The sequence below is a fragment of the Mus caroli genome, unplaced genomic scaffold, assembly GCF_978045245.1.
Source record: "Mus caroli unplaced genomic scaffold, Mus_caroli_1 scaffold_15, whole genome shotgun sequence".
Lineage (NCBI taxonomy): Eukaryota > Metazoa > Chordata > Mammalia > Rodentia > Muridae > Mus > Mus caroli.
Window position 1 is genome coordinate 8276303 of NW_028227270.1, and position 17601 is coordinate 8293903.

The 17601-nt window shown below is 43.3% G+C and overlaps 2 protein-coding genes across 2 annotated transcripts; both read left to right on the forward strand.

Moving 5' to 3' along the window:
- Positions 1-263: 263 nt before the first annotated feature.
- Positions 264-6864, forward strand: LOC147000853 (granzyme A-like). Its single transcript, XM_085831313.1, has 5 exons — positions 264-333; positions 2464-2608; positions 4490-4628; positions 4804-5073; positions 6706-6864. The coding sequence occupies exons 1-5, from the start codon at positions 264-266 to the stop codon at positions 6862-6864; spliced, it is 783 nt and encodes a 260-aa protein (XP_085687439.1).
- A 2925-nt stretch (positions 6865-9789) lies between these two features.
- Positions 9790-16845, forward strand: LOC110307744 (granzyme A-like). Its single transcript, XM_085831314.1, has 5 exons — positions 9790-9859; positions 12388-12532; positions 14471-14609; positions 14786-15055; positions 16684-16845. The coding sequence occupies exons 1-5, from the start codon at positions 9790-9792 to the stop codon at positions 16840-16842; spliced, it is 783 nt and encodes a 260-aa protein (XP_085687440.1). The 3' UTR covers positions 16843-16845.
- Positions 16846-17601: the final 756 nt, after the last annotated feature.

Consider the following 17601-nt stretch of genomic DNA (forward strand, 5'->3'; position numbering starts at 1 on the left):
TAATTCTAATGGCAACAAGATTCTCTTTCATCTCAGCTCTCCCTAGGAGGCTACAAACCTCCATCTTCACCAGGCAGCACTAACTCCATCAGGACTACTACAGGTGAGGAGGGACCACACCTACTCTCCCTATTTTAGTTTCATTTTCCAGCTCTACACCTGGACATTTGAAAGAGAACTAAAACCACATCCTTTGAACGCTCATATATAAGTAGAAAGAAACAAACACAGAGATCCCTGCTGATTGGGGTGGGAGAGCCACGATGAGGAATGCCTGTGGTCCCCGGATGCCATCTCTTGCTACTCTCCTTTTACTTCTGCTGATTCCTGAAGGTAAGACAGTCTCGTGTCATTTTCATCAAAACCATCATGGAATGGATGTGTGTGGTGCTTTCACCATGGTGTCTTAAGTATAACTGAGAGTACCCAAAGCCTGGGAACACTTACCATTCCTTTTTATATTTTAGTAGTTTTAGAGGAAAAAAATATGTATTCATAGTTTCTTTCCAAAAGTTAGCAGAACCACCAATGGAGATTCCTGCAAATTTATACCCTGAATTTAGCCTTAAAAGACAACTTGAGATGAGCAAAAAAATGAATGAAATACTCTTGAGTTGTGAGATCAACCTGTCTTTCAAGAGAGGAAATAGTGGTAAATGAGGAATCTCAGCCTTTCTTTCTTTGACTACTGTGGAGACAGCTTTGAAGAGGGTTACACCTAGCAGAGCTGGACAGCAGAAGCTAATGAGGACTGTGGGGAGTTTCTCACTATTTCTCTTGGTTAGTGTTTTCCTGGCAAGTCTTCCTGACTCTGGGGAAGATCTCTCACACTGACTGCTTGGGAGAGCTGTAGTATTTTCTCTTCAGCTGTTCCTGCTATGTAGTGACTAGGAACCAATATTCCTGTCTGATGGAAAGGACCATGCACTGGTGGGAATGCCATCAGGGTTCTTGCCCTGACCCGGGAAGAACAACAGCTTCTGTGAGGTTCTCCATGTTCCTTGAAGAATCTAGTAGGAAGATTGGTGTGGGGTAAAAATGAGAGGAAAATATGGAAAAAGCCATGATTTAATCCCAGGACACATAAGCTTTTAGAGGTAGGAGTTGCAGACAGGAATCTAAAAGAAGTCTAGGATTAAGCATGTGGCTAACAATGAAAGGGAATTTTAACACAAGGTTGAAAGATGTTTGAGACCAAAAGTGGACATATGACCAGCATGGCAGAGCCATGAGATTAGAGCAGGTTTTCTTTCCTCTTTATTTTTGTATAATTGAATTTTGGTTTCTGAGGGATTTCTTTTTAATCCAATTATTTAAGTTCTTCAAGTAAACACTGAGGACAACTTTTCCTATTACACTTTGTTTTCCGTGTTCAGAAGGAGCTGTGTGGACCCAGAAGGGAGGGAGCAAGAAAGCACTACTTCATATGCTGGACTATCAGAACAGTCTGGCAGGCTTTTGAAACAATGTCTGAACAGCACAGCTCCTGCCTCAGAAATTCTACTAAATCTGACTCTGAATGGGGTGAGCAGTTGCTGGTTTTAAAAGCTTTCTACCTGCTCTAATTCATACCACAATCTTTTTAAGGCTGATAGTGGAAATCTGGCCCTACTGCTCAGGCCAGCATGTGTGCTCAGAGACAGAACCCTACAGAAGAGAATCTCCTTGAATTCATCAATATGTCCACAGATAGTCCTTTGCAGTCTAGCTTTGTAAGAGTCACCCCAGGAAAACTAGGGATGTAGATAAATTCCCTTTGATTCTGTACCATTCTATTTCTGGAGCCTAAAATTCTGCCTTCCCAATTCCCTTATGGAAAGTGAACCCTGCCTTCTCTCTTCCTGCCTCTCACCCTCCTCAACCTGATCTGTCATAGAACATGTGGTCCTCTCCCTGTGTTATTCTCCTGACTTGTGGATGAGAGTGCTGCTCTTGATACCTGAAATCTCACAGTGACCAAAGTCTTCATGAAGGGTCACAGCTAAAAGGTACAAACATCAACTTGTACACTGTGTTTTTGAACGGCCTCTGAGTGAAAGGGGGAAAGCAACAGGCTTCTAAAAACCCACTCCTTGCCCTGCTTCAATTCACACTCATCCAGAGGGGAGTAGGGAAGCCGAGCTTGTGTAATCACCAGCAGCTCCTCTACAGCAACCACTGCTGGTGCTGACCACTGCACAGCTCTCTGCCCTTTGCAAATCCTGAGCTCTGAGACTGCAGTTATGACAGAACTCCAACTGAAAGGTCCCCAAGCTAGCAGTGGCAGGCTCCTGTGGATGTGAGAGCAGGAGCCCAAAAGGGTCAAGACTTAGGGTGAGACTTCAGGACTACATTTGGTATAAATATAAGGTGATGCCAAATTCTCTCCAAATTCAAAAAGCATGCCTTGTCCCAGAAATGTGGCTTTCTTGAGAGACTATTAGGAGTGGGCACTGACCAGGCTGGCCTTCTTCTGTTGAACAGGAGGCTGTGAAAGAATCATTGGAGGAGACACGGTTGTTCCTCACTCAAGACCTTATATGGCTCTACTTAAACTTAGTTCGAATAACATCTGTGCTGGCGCTTTGATTGCAAAGAACTGGGTTTTGACTGCTGCCCACTGTAACGTGTAAGTTCTTGAGATTAAAATGCTTTTGGATACATAGTCTATTGAAAAGAGATAATCATAATAAGACTGCATCTCGCTAACACATGGAAAAACTACTTATTTTTTCATATATAAGGGAAGTCTTTGACAACCTGCCTTGATCTGAAAGGAGGTTAAGCCCATATTTGTCACCAGGAGTCAAGCCAATGAAGATATAGTGTTCATAAGTTCTATCCACAGGGCGTGGGGGGACAGAGAGGGAGAGAGAAAGAGAGATAGAGAGAGATAAAGAGACAGGGTTGTTGGTATAGGGAGGTAGTAGAGTAAATCTCAAAAGAAATGGGATAGAACAAGAGTGAATATGACCAGGATACATCATATCTAAGATTTTTTAAAAGATAATAAATGGGTTTATTAAGTGGAAATAAAATCAGTCTGGTTATCTTATAAAGGGGGAGAGGAATCACTCCCAAGCACTAATAGGCTAGTGAGCTAAGGTAAGGCTAAAATGCCAGCAGCTGCTATACTCCAGACACTCCATGCATCATTACATAGCATCCACCTCTCCCACTTCTCTTGAGCATCTTCCATTTGCTGTGTGAATCCTGTGTAGAGAAGGATTCCTGGTCCTTCTCTGCCAAGTTGCTTCTCTCCTCTGTTGTGTTGGTGACACTGTCCCCAGTGCCTCTGCTCTTGCCACAACACTACAAAGGCAACAAAAGTTCTAACTAATTGAAGCCAACTATAGCTACAAATTCACTTCTTTGCTTATGCACCCAAGTCTTTCATAGCCAGATGTGGCTCATGGCTATTGGGCCACACTGTTATCAAATCATGCTATGGAGAGTACATTTATGATGTCTTGAGACCAGTCTCAGCTGGAATACTGGAGAAAGGGGGATGTGAACATCACATGGTTTGGTGTGTAACAGGTTGTGAATGACAGGAGTCATAAGCATAAACACATCAGGAAATACTCTCACCCTGCACAGCATGCACACAGGGTCCTGTGCTAAGCAGTGTCTGGAAGTTTTCCCATCTGAGTTTGTTCTTTTACATAGAGCTCTGCCAGGAACTGCTTTACCACTCCCAGCTGCCTCTTGTTCTTACCCATGGATCTCCTCCTGAGAGCTTCCCTTCCCAGGGTTTGCATCCTAACTCTCTACCATGGCTAATCACAGAGAGGAAAGATGCAAACAAACCCAAGGTCTGCATCTTGGAAATGGAACCTCTCTCATTTGCTGTTTTTAAAATTAAGACCTCAGTTTTTGTGTCATGAGTAAGCTGTTGGAAATGAGACAGGTCTGATGGCTTGAATGTCATTTGTCCGCTCTAAAGTTCATTTGCTGGAAGCTTGGTCCCTAGGATAATCATATGGAGAGGCAGTGGGACTTTAAAAGAGCTAGATCATTGGGGTTCCATTCTGGTAACAGGGTGAAGGAAGACTTCAGAGTCAGTCGGTTAGCGTGAGTAGCTTGCTATAAGTTGAGCTTGAGCTCAGTCTCTGGTTCCTGTCTTGCTCCCTCTGTCACTCAGCTGATCCTCTTCACATGTCCCCATCCCTCCCACCTCCAAGAGCTGACACAGAGCAGGCACAAGTCTCCATTGGAAGTCAAGCTGACCTGACACTGAACTGTCCAATTCCAAAGCTGTGAGCCACAAGAAAGCTCTATCTGTTCTCTGTTACATACCCAGCGTACAGTGTTTTGTTAAAGCTACATAAAGCTAAGGCAGTGATGATAACAGAGTCCTAAACACCTTATCCTTCAAAGCAGGTTTAATCTTTTAAGACACCAATTTTCTCCAAAAGGAGCATATATACAAATGCGGTAATGAAGATGTCCAAAATATATTATGCCCAGTCCCTAATTAAAGTAGTAACTTGTGTTGTATCTATTACAGGGAAAAGAGATCTGAGGTCATTCTTGGGGCTCACTCACAAAAGAAGGAGCCAGAACAACAGATACTCACTGTTAAGAAAGCATTTCCCTATCCATGCTATGACCAAGATACACATGAGGGGGATCTACAACTTGTACGGGTATGTACCGTTGGTTGTCTTTTGAGTCACAGAATATGTTTCACCACATACATGAGAGAGTTTATCCCTAGTCCCTTCCCTGGTACAAATAAAAGAGCCCCAGAGGACTGGGTAAGAAGTTCAAACATTAATACTAATCCCATATTCTTAACTAGTTATGTTTTTCTCCCTACAGCTAAAGAAAAAAGCAAAAATTAACAGAAATGTGGCTATCCTTCACTTACCTAAAAAGGGGGATGATTTGAAACCAGGAACCAGATGCCGAGTAGCAGGGTGGGGGAGATTTGACAATAAGTCACCTCCCTCTGATACTCTGAGAGAAGTCAACATCACTGTCATAGACAGAAAAGTCTGCAATGATGTAAAACACTATAATTTGCATCCTGAAATTAAACCAAACATGATTTGTGCAGGGGACCCCCATGGTGGAAAGGACTCATGCAATGTAAGTGAAACAAGATGGAGTGTGTTAGCTACTGAAGCAAGGCATGTGGGTGTGCATGGTGTGATGTCAAGCTTGGCCTTGTCAGAGCATTGGCTTCTATGGGTTCTGCTGTGCTGGTTGGTTAGTTGACAGGGAGAGTCCCACTGTACAGCTCTGCCTGTTCTGGAACTTACAGAGATCCACCTATCTCTGCCTCCCAAGTGTTGGGACTAAAGTCTTACACTACCACACCAAGCCTTCTACTATGCTTTTTGACATTAGGTAGGCTGTACGTAAGAAAGTGACACACTCAGCTCCAAAGTCACTAAAATGAAGAGTTCACTGCTAAGGCCACTGGCAGCCTTCTAATTGACTTTGTTTTATATATTTACATATATATATATTTTTAAAAACATATATACACACATACAAACATATACATCCATATATATATGGTGTTCCTCACTTTTCTTATATTACTAAATAGAGATACAAACGAGAGAAATAAAATTCTAAAGCGTTCCTGGAAAGCCTTCGGTTTCCTACCTCCCCACAAGCCCCAAAAGCCATTGATGTAGCTGTGTGTGAAATGCCAGTCTTTCCCAAATCTGCCCAGGATCCTGGGCCTGGACCCCATAGTTTCTAAGCACTGAGCCTTGCAAACAGTCTCAGGCATGACCCCCATCAGAGAATGGATAAGCCTCCCTCCCTCCCATGTCCCCAAAAACAGGACAGACAGGCCCTGATTAAAGGCAAGAACACTTGGCAAAAGTTTGAAACCCTCAGTTCTTAGTCAATTCTCCCCGAAAGGGAAACCAGAGACTCCATGGAGTCACCCTGAGGTGAGGACAATGTGCAGTTATCAGGGAGTTGTCAGAGGAGTCAGAGGAACTAGGCCTTGTGTTCAGGACCAAGACTAGCCAACTGCTAAAAAGGCATAGCATTTGTCCTTCATATCCTTCCTCTTTATTTTCCCCTCCCCTCATCACCTCCCCTGTCCTGCCTTCCCTTAGGGCACCCAGGAGCCTGACTTTCCCTCAGGGAATCACATGCACCATTCAGAGGCCACAGCAGCCTCTCAGGGCACTCTTGCCTCACACCAGCCCCAGAAACACTGAAGCTCAGAGGTGCTTCCTGGTCTTTCAGTGCCCAGGACTTGGCTGCTGACTCTGCCCATTGCAGATGCTGTAAGAGGGAGGAAAGGTATCTCCCCAGGGATGGCCACAGGTCTCACCTAACTCAACACTCCACACAGATAGAAAGCCAAGCCTTCCCTGAAAGGAGAACTTCAGTTTTCTTTCTCTGAGAAAATAAATATATGTGAGAGGAACCAGAAAACACAGCAGCTTCCATCACCTAAGTGTTTCAGCTGCTTTTGCCTGTTTCACACCTTGATTATTAATAAACGTGTGAAAAAAAATGACCAAGAAGGCCTGCTTTCTGGAAAAAGATAATCTTAAAATCAGTGAATAAAATAAGTAATACTGCTTTCATTTCTGTTTTCACTAATCTGTAAGTATTAAAATATTACTTACCATCTAGATGTTGAAAGTAGTAATTTTCAGCGAAGTCTCAACTGGTCTGCCTATTAAGTGCCACAGAACTTCACCACCCATTCTGACCCCAGTTTACCCCACCCTCTTCATTTCCCAGGGGGATTCTGGCAGCCCTCTGCTATGTGATGATATTTTCCGAGGCATCACCTCTTTTGGTGGAAAGAAGTGTGGAGAACGCCAATGGCCTGGTGTCTATACATATCTCTCAAAGAAATACCTCGAATGGATAATGAAGACTATGAAGGGTTCTGTTTAAATGTGTGGCTTTCACTCCATCCTTGTCACTTCTGTGTTTGAGCACAAATAAAATCAACTTGAATGGCTGCAGGTGTCCTCCTCCTGTAACGTTCTTGGGTAGATCTCCAAGATAATGTAAGAAGAAGATTAGAAAATCAGGACCACCAGTGTCCTCCGAGCATCCTAGGACAGGGTAATTTCTCCCTGGATAAAGTGCTTGGCTCTCAGATCTGTCTGGCAGGAAGCAGAGTGAGGGGCTCAGCATTCTGAACTGCCTAGTCTAGGGGGTGACAGTGAAAAGGAATGAAGCCCCGCACCCCTGCACTATCCCACCACCACACTCTCATTCATATACAAGAACTGAGGGGACATCAATCAGACCTGACTCAGGGGTGGGTTCCCTAGGCAGATGTGCACTGCCTCCTGGCCTCTGACCTAAGATGAAGCACAGCCCAGGAACACCTAGAGGTTCTGAGTTCATTGACATCGGTGGAGCCCTGAGCATGGGATTGCTTAACTCACCACCCCTGTAAGATGGATACCACGCAAGGATCAGACTTCCTGGTGTACAAAAGAAATTTTTATTAGAATGGGATTCTGGGGTGATATTTTAGACATGTCATAATATTTCATATAGATTTAGAATTTTAATTAAAATAAATTAACTACTCTATACTGAATACCATTTTTTAAATTGTTGGTTCAACCCTTCATGCATTGCTAGTTAAAGTACATATTTGCCATAGTAAATTTCTTGGAAAAAATTACTAGTGCCTATTGAAGATTAAGCTGTTTATATTTTATAACTTAGCAACTCTACTCCTCAGGATATGCCAAACTGAAATGAAGAGTTTGTCCACCAAGATATATCCAATAGTGAACATACCAGACTAAGTACTTAAACTCAAAACTCTACATTACTTAGGTAGCAGGGCCTTGTGCCTACTTTATTTGGGTTTCTATATCTACCACCCTTCTCTACTCCAATCTCTTCCAACAGCCCAGCACTAGGTAGGTGAGAAAGAGGGTTAGAGGAAAAAGGAGGTATAGCTTTCTTTAGACTACTTGTTGCTGATTAAGGGTGTCAAGTTTCTTGGACTTGGGACAAGGTCAATCTTCAACCTTAGGATATCTCCAACCAGCAATCCAGCAACCCAGGAAAAGCAGCACCATCAACCAGCAGCTGGGGGACAACCACAGTGGGCACAGCAGCAGTGGGGACAACAGCAAGGACAGCAGCAGCAGGAGGGACAGCAGCACCAGCAACCAGCATCAGGAAGAGCCCCAGTGGGGACAACAGCAGGGACAGCAGCAGCAGGGATAGCAGCACCAGCAACCAGCAGCAGGGGGGACAGCAGCAGGAGGGACAGCAGTAGCAGGGACAGCAGCAGCAGGGACAGCAGAGGCCACCATCCCTCCCAGACCTCTCATATTTATACCCTCTAAAGAGTTTCCAGAATTCCAAAGGTAAACTCTTCTCAGCTGGCAAAATCATGCCCCTCCTAGAGCACAAGACAAATCCCAGTCAGCTGCTGTGCACAATAAGAAGCAGCCTAACATCCCAAACCTGACACCCGAACAAAAATGCATTCACGGAACATAACTTGGTTTCCAAAGAAAGCCAACTTCCCACTACAAACTTAAATATCCACTTCTAATGTAAAAGAAAGTCTACATTCATAGAGCAAAATACATAGCAATGAAAAGAACTGCAGTCTCATGTAACACTGCGTTTGTTGCATGCATGATTACTGCGTGCTTCCACATATCTGAAGGTAGCCATGAGGAAAAACTAGTCCATCATGATAGAAGTCAGGATATGGAGACTATTAGCTGACACTAGGCACAAGAGATCCTTTTAGGATACCAGAAACATTCGTATCTTAATCTGGACAGTACTCACAGCTATCTACTCATGAACCAAAAATGTACACAGCTATCCACTAAAGATTTATGGACTTGAAGTTTTGGAGCACAAAATTTAAGAGAGTTGTAGTCAAGGCTTCTATTTTGTGTTTTGTCTAGACTTTTACTAATTTCTTTATAAAAATAATTTTCCAAACTTTCCACTAAAACTACTATCAGAAATATGTTGATTTTTTTCTTAAATTAGGCCCATTTGCTTACATACCAAGAATAATTTAAGAAATGAATTTTGATCACAGCACTGTGATAATACTGTTAAAACAGAAAACCTGAAATGGGATGATGGGGGACACTTGAAACTGTTCTCTCTCTCTCTCTCTCTCTCTCTCTCTCTCTCTCTCTCTTTCTCTGTGTGTGTGTGTGTGTGTGTGTGTGTGTGTGCATTCATGTGTATGCATATGCATGACAAAACCAGAGATTGACCCTGGCATCTTCCTCAAGCACTTCCCACTATTTTTTGAAACAGGGTCTCTCACTAAACCTGGAGCTTGCCAGTGCAGCCAAATCTTCCTATCTCTGCAGTTCTGGGATCACAGCCACATGCTGTTGCACCCAGATTGTTTGGTGGGTTCTGGGGATTTGAACTCAGGTCCTTGTGTTTGTGTGGCAAGGACTAGATGATCTACCTCCTTAGCATCTAAAACTCTGATTTTTGCCTTTTCAAAGAGCTCCTACTAAGGGACCCTGAGGAAAATATGACCATTGATAAAAACACCCCAACTGAGTCATTTCTAGTCCCTGCTTATGAACTACATTCTAATGGAAACAAGATTCTCTTCCCTCTCAGCTCTCCCCAGGAGGCTACAAACCTCCATCTCCACCAAGCAGCACTAACTCCATCAGCACTACTGAAGGTGAGGAGGGACCACGCCTACTCTTGCCTATTTTAGTTTCATTTTCCAGCTCTACACCTGGACATTTGAAAGAGAAGAACTAAAACCACATCCTTTGTACTCTCATATATAAGTAGAAAGAAACAAACACGGAGATCCCTGCTGATTGGGGTGGGAGAGCAACAATGAGGAACACCTGGGTTCCCCGGGTGCCATCTCTTGCTACTCTCCTTTTTCTTTTGCTGATTCCTGAAGGTAAGACGGCCTCCTATTATTTTCATCAAAACCATCATGGAATGGATGTGTGGGGTGGTTTCACCATGGTGTCTTACATATAACTAAAAAAGTACCCAAAGCCTGGGAACACTTACCATTCCTTTTTAAATTTTAGTAGTTTTAGAAGAAAAAAATATGTATTCATACTTTCTTTCCAAAAACTACCAGAACAAACAAATGGAGATTGCTGCCAATTTATAGCTTGAATTTTGCCTTAAAAGACAACTTGAGATGAGCAAAGAAATGAAAGAAATACTCTTGAGTTGGGAGATCAACCTGTCTTTCAAGAGAGGAAATAGTGGTAAATGAGGCATCTCAGCCTTTCTTTCTTCAACTACTGTACAGACAGCTTTGAAGAGGGTTACACAAAACCGAGCTGGACAGCAGAAGCTAATGAGGACTGGGGAGTTTCTCACTATTTCTCTTGGTTAGTGTTTTCCTGGCAAGTCTTCCCGACTCTGGGGAAGATCTCTCACACTGACTGCTTGGGAGAGCTGTAGTATTTTCTCTTCAGCTGTTCCTGCTATGTAGTGAATAGAAACCAATATTCCTGTCTGAAGGAAAGTACCATGCACTGGTGGGAATGCCATCGTGGTTCTTGCCCTGACCCGGGAAGAACAACAGCTTCTGTGAGGTTCTCCATGTTCCTTGAAGAATCTAGTAGGAAGATTGGCATGGGGTAAAAATGGCAGGCAAATAAGGAAACTGCCATGATTTATCCCAAGACAAAGCTTTTAGAGATAGGAGTTGCAGACAGGAATCTAAAAGAAGTTCTAGGATTAAGCTTATGACGACCAATTAAAGGGAATTTTAAAACAAGGTTGAAAGATGTTTGAGACCAAAAGTGGATACATGACCACCATGGCACAGCATGAAGGCACTCAGAAATGCCAGGTCCTCCTCAGCCATGAGATTAGAGCAGGTTTTCTTTCCTCTTTCTTTCTTTATAATTGAATTTTGGTTTTGTGAGGGTTTTCTTTTTAATCCAATTATTTAATTTCTTCAAGTACACACTAAAGACAACTTTTCCTATTACACTTTGTTTTCCGTGTTCAGAAGGAGCTGTGTGGACCCAGAAGGGAGGGAGCAAGAAAGCACTACTTCATATGCTGGACTATCAGAACAGTCTGGCAGGCTTTTGAAACAATGTCTGAACTGCACAGCTCCTGCCTCAGAAATTGTACTAAATCTGACTCTGAATGGGGTGAGCAGTTGCTGGTTTTAAAAGCTTTCCACCTGCTCTAATTCATACCACAATCTTTTTAAGGCTGATAGTGGAAATCTGGCCCTACTGCTCAGGCCAGCATGTGTGCTCAGAGACAGAGCCCTACAGAAGAGAATCTCCTTGAATTCATCAATATGTCCACAGATAGTCCTTTGCAGTCTAGCTTTGTAAGAGTCACCCCAGGAAAACTAGGGATGTGGATAAATTCCCTTTGATTCTGTACCATTCTATTTCTGGACCCTAAAATTCTGACTTCCCAATTCCCTTATGGAAAGTGAACCCTGCCTTTTCTCTTCGTGCCTCTCACCCTCCTCAACCTGATGAGAAGTTCCAGGTCTACAACTGATACTTTGGGCCAGTAGTTGGACTTCATTATGGAATAAGAAGTGTTGATCTCTACTCAAGCAAACATAAGACTCAGCCAAAATGGTCAGAAGGGTTTTAGGAGAATCCAGGAATATTTTGCATAGAAGTTGAAATCCGGAAGCTCTGTCACAGAACACGAGGTCCTTTCCCATCAACCATGCCTGCCTTGTGCCTCTATATCTCCCCATTCTCTAACAGTGGATCTATTAGCCTGGCCCAGTTCATGCAAGTTCTGCTAAGGTGGATTATCTACTTATAGTTCCTCTGCTCCTTATAGTTCATTTGGAACGGGTTTTAACTAAACCATGTTAGGTCTGCGGATTGAACGAGAACCTGAGGTAAAACCTGTGTTATTCTCCTGACTTGTGGATGAGAGTGCTGCTCTTGATACCTGAAATCTCACAGTGACCAAAGTCTTCATGAAGGGTCACAGCTAAATGGTACAAACATCAACTTGTATACTGTGTTTTTGAATGGCCTCTGAGTGAAAGAGGGAAAGCAACAGGCTTCTAAAAACCCACTCCTTGCCCTGCTTCAATTCATGCTCCTCCAGAGGGGAGTAGGGACAGCCGAGCTTGGATAATCACCAGAAACTTCTCTATGGCAAGCACTGCTGGTGCTGACCACTGCACAGCTCTCTGCCCTTAGCAAATCCTGAGCTCTGAGACTACAGTTATGACAGATCTCCAGTTGAAAGGTTCCCAGGCCAGCAGTGGCAGGCTCCTGTGGATGTGAGAGCAGGAGCCCAAAAGGGTCAAGACTTAGGGTGAGACTTCAGGACTACATTTGGTATAAATATAAGGTGATGCTGATTTCTCTCCAAATTCAAAAAGCATGCCTTGTCCCAGAAATGTGGCTTTCTTGAGAGACTATTAGGAGTGGGCACTGACCAGGCTGGCCTTCTTCTGTTGAACAGGAGGCTGTGAAAGAATCATTGGAGGAGACACGGTTGTTCCTCACTCAAGACGGTATATGGCTCTACTTAATCTTAGTTCGAATAACTTCTGTGCTGGCGCTTTGATTGCAAAGAACTGGGTGTTGACCGCTGCCCACTGTAACATGTAAGTTCTTGAGATTAAAATGCTTTTGGATATATAGTCTATTGAAAAGAGATAGTAATAAATAAGACTGCATCTCGCTAACACATGGAAAAATCACTTATTTTTTCATATATAGGGAAAGTCTTTGACAACCTGCCTTGGTCTGAAAGGAAGTTAAGCCCAGATTTGTCACAAGGAGTCAAGTCAATGAGGATATAGTGTCCATAAGTTCTATCCACAGGGAGAAAGACACACACACACACACACACACACACACAGAGAGAGAGAGAGAGAGAGAGAGAGAGAGAGAGAGAGAGAGAGAGAGAGAGAGAGACAGATATCATAGGCTTGCAATATAGGAAGGTAGAAGATCTGGAAAGAAATGGGGAAGAACAGGAGTGAATATGACCAGGATACATCATATCTAAGATTTTTTTAAAAATATAATAAATGGGTTTATTAGGTGGAAATAAAATCAATCTGGTTATAAGGGGTGGGGAGAGGAATCACTCCGAAGCACTAATAAGCTAGTGAGCTAAGGTAAGGCTAAAATGCCAGCAGCTGCTATACTCCAGACACTCCATGCATCATTACATAGCATCCACCTCTCCCACTTCTCTTGAGTATGTTCCATTTGCTGTGTGAATCCCTAGTAGAGAAGGGTTTCTGGTCCTTCTCTGCCAAGTTCCTTCTCTCCACTGTTGTCTTGGTCACACTGTCCCCAGTGCCTCTGCTCTTGCCACAACTCTACAAAGGCAACAAAATTTCTAACGAATTGAAGCCAACTACAGATACAAATTCACTTCTTTGGATATGCACCCAAGTCTTTCATAGCCAGATGTGGATCATGGCTATTGGGCCATGCAATTTATAAAACACTGTTATCAAATCATGCTATGGAGTGTACATTTATGATGTCTTGAGACCAGTCACAGCTGGAATACTGGAGTAAGGGGGATGTGAACATCCCATGGTTTGGTGTGTAACAGGTTGTGAATGACAGGAGTCATAAGCATAAACACATCAGGAAATACTCTCGCCCTGCACAGCATGCACACAGGGTCCTGGGCTAAGCGGTTTCTGGAATTTTTCCCATCTGAGTTTGTTCTTTTACATAGAGCTCTGCCAGGAACTGCTTTGACACTCCCAGCTGCCTCTTGTTCTTACCCATAGATCTCCTCTTGAGAGCTTCCCTTCCCAGGGTTTGCATCCTAACTCTCTACCATGACTAATCACTGAGAGGAAAGATGCAAACAAACCCAAGGTCTGCATCTTGGAAATGGAACCTCTCTCACTTGCTGTTTTTAAAATTAAGACCTCAGTTTTCTTGTCATAAATAAGCTGTTGGAGATGAGGACAGGTGTGATGGCTTGACTGTAATTTGTCCTCTCTAAAGTTCATTTGCTGGCAGCTTGGTCCTTAGGGTAATCATATGGAGACACAGTGGGACTTTTAAAAGAGCTAGATCGTTGGGGTTCCATTCTGGTAACAGGGTGAATGAAGACTTCAGAGTCAGTCACTTAGCATGAGTAGCTTGCTATAAGTTGAGCTTGAGCTCAGTCTCTGGTCCCTGTCTTACTCCCTCTGTCACTCAGCTGATCCTCTTCACATGTCCCCATCCCTCCCACCTCCAAGAGCTGACACAGAGCAGGCACAATTCCCCATTGGAAGTCAAGCTGACCTGACACTGAACTGTCAAATTCCAAAGCTGTGGGCCACAAGAAAGCTCTATCTGTTCTCTGTTACATACCCAGCATACAGTGTTTTGTTAAAGCTACATAAAGCTAAGGCAGTGATGATAACAGAGTCCTAACACCTTATCCTTCAAAGCAGGTTTATTCCTTCAAGACACCAATTTTCTCCAAAGGAGCTCATATACAAATGCTGTAATGAAGTTGTCCAATATATATTGTGCCCAGTCCCTGATTAAACTAGTAACTAGTGTTGTCTCTATTACAGGGGAAAAAGATCTAAGGTCATTCTTGGGGCTCACTCAATCAATAAGGAGCCAGAACAACAGATATTCACTGTTAAGAAAGCATTTCCCTATCCATGCTTTGACAAATATACACTTGAGGGGGATCTACAACTTGTACGGGTATGTACCGTTGGTTGTCCTTTTGAGTCACAGAATATGTTTCATCACGTACATGAGAGAGTTTATCCCTAGTCCCTTCCCTGGTACAAATAAAAGAGCCCCAGAGGACAGGGTAAGAAGTTCAAACATTAATACTAATCCCATATTCTTAACTAGTTATGTTTTTCTTCTTACAGCTAAAGAAAAAAGCAACAATTAACAGAAATGTGGCTATCCTTCACTTACCTAAAAAGGGGGATGATGTGAAACCAGGAACCAGATGCCGAGTAGCAGGGTGGGGGAGATTTGACAATAAGTCATCTTCTTCTGATACTCTGAGAGAAGTCAACATCACTGTCATAGACAGAAAAATCTGCAATGATGCAAAACACTATAATTTTAATCCTGTAATTGGACTAAACATGATTTGTGCAGGGGACCTCCGTGGTGGAAAGGACTCGTGCAATGTAAGTGAAAAAGTTGGAGTGTGTTAGCTACTGAAGCAAGGCATGTGGGTGTGCATGGTGTGATGTCAAGCTTGCCCTTGTCAGAGCATTGGCTTCTATGGGTTCTGCTGTGCTGGTTGGTTGGTTGACAGGGAGAGTCCCACTGTACAGCTCTGCCTGTTCTGGAACTTACAGAGATCCACCTATCTCTGCCTCCCAAGTGCTGGGACTAAAGGCTTACACTACCACACCTAGCATTCTACTATCTTTTTGAAATTTGGTAGGCTGTATGTAAGAAAGTGACACACTCAGCTTCAAAGTCACTAAAATGAAGAATTTAATGGTAAGGCCACTGGCAGCCTTCTACATTGACTTTGTTTTATATATTAACATATATATATATATATAAACATATATACACATATACAAAGATATACATCCATATATATATATGGTGTTCCTCACTTTTCTTACATTACTAAGTAGAGATACAAGGAGAGAAATAAAATTCTAAAGCGTTCCTGGAAAGCCTTCAGGGTTTCCTACCTCCCCACAAGCCCCAAAAGCCATTGATGTAGCTGTGTGTGAAATGCCAGTCTTTCCCAAATCTGCCCAGGATCCTGCGACTGGACCCCATAGTTTCTTAGCACTGAGCCTTGCAAACAGTCTCAGGCATGACCCCCATCAAAGAATGGATAAGCTTCCCTCCCTCCTGTGCCCATCAAAACAGGAGGGACAGGGCCTGATTAAAGGCAAGAACACTTGCCAAAGTTTGAAACCCTCAGTTCTTAGTCAATTCTCCCCAAAAGGGAAACCAGAGACTCCACGGAGTCACCCTGAGGTGAGGACAATGTGCAGTTTCAGGGAGTTGTCAAAGGAGTCAGAGGAAAATAGCCTTGTGTTCAGGACCAAGATTAGCCAACTGCTTAGGCATAGCATTTGTCCTTCACATCCTTCCTCATTATTTTCCCCTCCCCTCATCACCTCCCCTGTCCTGCCTTCCCTTAGGGCACCCAGGAGCCTGACTTTCCCTCAGGGAATCACATGCACCATTCAGAGGCCACAGCAGCCTCTCAGGGCACTCTTGCCTCACACCAGCCCCAGAAACACTGAAGCTCAGAGGTGCTTCCTGGTCTTTCAGTGCCCAGGACTTGGCTGCTGACTCTGCCCATTGCAGATGCTGTAAGAGGGAGGAAAGGTATCTCCCCAGGGATGGCCACAGGTCTCACCTAACTCAACACTCCACACAGATAGAAAGCCAAGCCTTCCCTGAAAGGAGAACTTCAGTTTTCTTTCTCTGAGAAAATAAATATATGTGAGAGGAACCGGAAAACACAGCAGCTTCCATCACCTAAGTGTTTCAGCTGCTTTTGCCTGATTCACACCTTGATTATTAATAAACGTGTGAAAAAAATGACCAAGAAGGCCTGCTTTCTGGAAAAAGATAATCTTAACATCAGTGAATAAAATAAGTAATGCTGCTTTCATTTCTGTTTTCACTAATCTGTAAGTATTAAAATATTACTTACCATCTAGATGCTGTAAGTAGTAATTTTCAGCGAAGTCTGGTCTGGTCTGCCTATTAAGTGCTACAGAACTTCTTCACCATCCATTCTGACGCCAGCTTACCCCACCCTCTTGTTTCCCAGGGGGATTCTGGCAGCCCTCTGCTGTGTGATGATATTTTCCGAGGCATCACCTCTTTTGGTGGAAAGAAGTGTGGCGATCCCCGATGGCCTGGTATCTATACTTTCCTCTCAAAGAAACACCTCGAATGGATAATGAAGACTATGAAGGGTTCTATTTAAATGTGTGGCTTTCACTCCACACTCCATCCTTGTCACTTCTGTGTCTGATCACAAATAAAATCAACTTGAATGGCTGCAGGTGTCCTCCTCCTGTAACGTTCTTGGGTAGATCTCCAAGATAATGTAAGAAGAAGATTAGAAAATCAGGACCACCATTGTCCTCTGAGCATCCTGGGACAGGGTAATTTCTCCCTGGATAAAGCGCTTGGCTCTCAGATCTGTCTGGCAGGAAGCAGAGTGAGGGGCTCAGCATTCTGAACTGCCTAGTCTAGGGGGTGACAGTGAAAAGGAATGAAGCCCCGCACCCCTGCACTATCCCACCACTACACTCTCATTCATATACAAGAACTGAGGGGACATCAGTCAGACCTGACTCAGGGGTGGGTTCCTAGGCAGATGTGCACTGCCTCCTGGCCTCTGACCTAAGATGAAGCACAGCCCAGGAACACCTAGAGGTTCTGAGTTCATTGACATCGGTGGAGCCCTGAGCGTGGGATTGCTTAACTCACCACCCCTGTAAGATGGATACCACGCAAGGATCAGACTTCTTGGTGTACAAAAGAAATTTTTATTAGAATGGGATTCTGGGGTGATATTTTAGACATGTCATAATATTTCATATAGATTTAGAATTTTAATTAAAATAAATTAACTACTCTATACTGAATACCATTTTTTAAATTGTTGGCTCAACCCTTCATGCATTGCTAGTTAAAGTACAAATTTGCCATAGTAAATTTCTTGGAAAAAATTACTAGT

Excerpts from the sequence above, each read along its gene's own strand:
- LOC147000853 (XM_085831313.1), top strand. The coding sequence starts at position 264 with ATGAGGAATGCCTGTGGTCCCCGGATGCCATCTCTTGCTACTCTCCTT. Across the intron at positions 2,609-4,489 it reads ACTGCTGCCCACTGTAACGT|GGAAAAGAGATCTGAGGTCA; the intron begins GTAAGTTCTTGA and ends TATCTATTACAG. Across the intron at positions 5,074-6,705 it reads GTGGAAAGGACTCATGCAAT|GGGGATTCTGGCAGCCCTCT; the intron begins GTAAGTGAAACA and ends TTCATTTCCCAG.
- LOC110307744 (XM_085831314.1), top strand. The coding sequence starts at position 9,790 with ATGAGGAACACCTGGGTTCCCCGGGTGCCATCTCTTGCTACTCTCCTT. Across the intron at positions 9,860-12,387 it reads TCTTTTGCTGATTCCTGAAG|GAGGCTGTGAAAGAATCATT; the intron begins GTAAGACGGCCT and ends TCTGTTGAACAG. Across the intron at positions 15,056-16,683 it reads GTGGAAAGGACTCGTGCAAT|GGGGATTCTGGCAGCCCTCT; the intron begins GTAAGTGAAAAA and ends CTTGTTTCCCAG.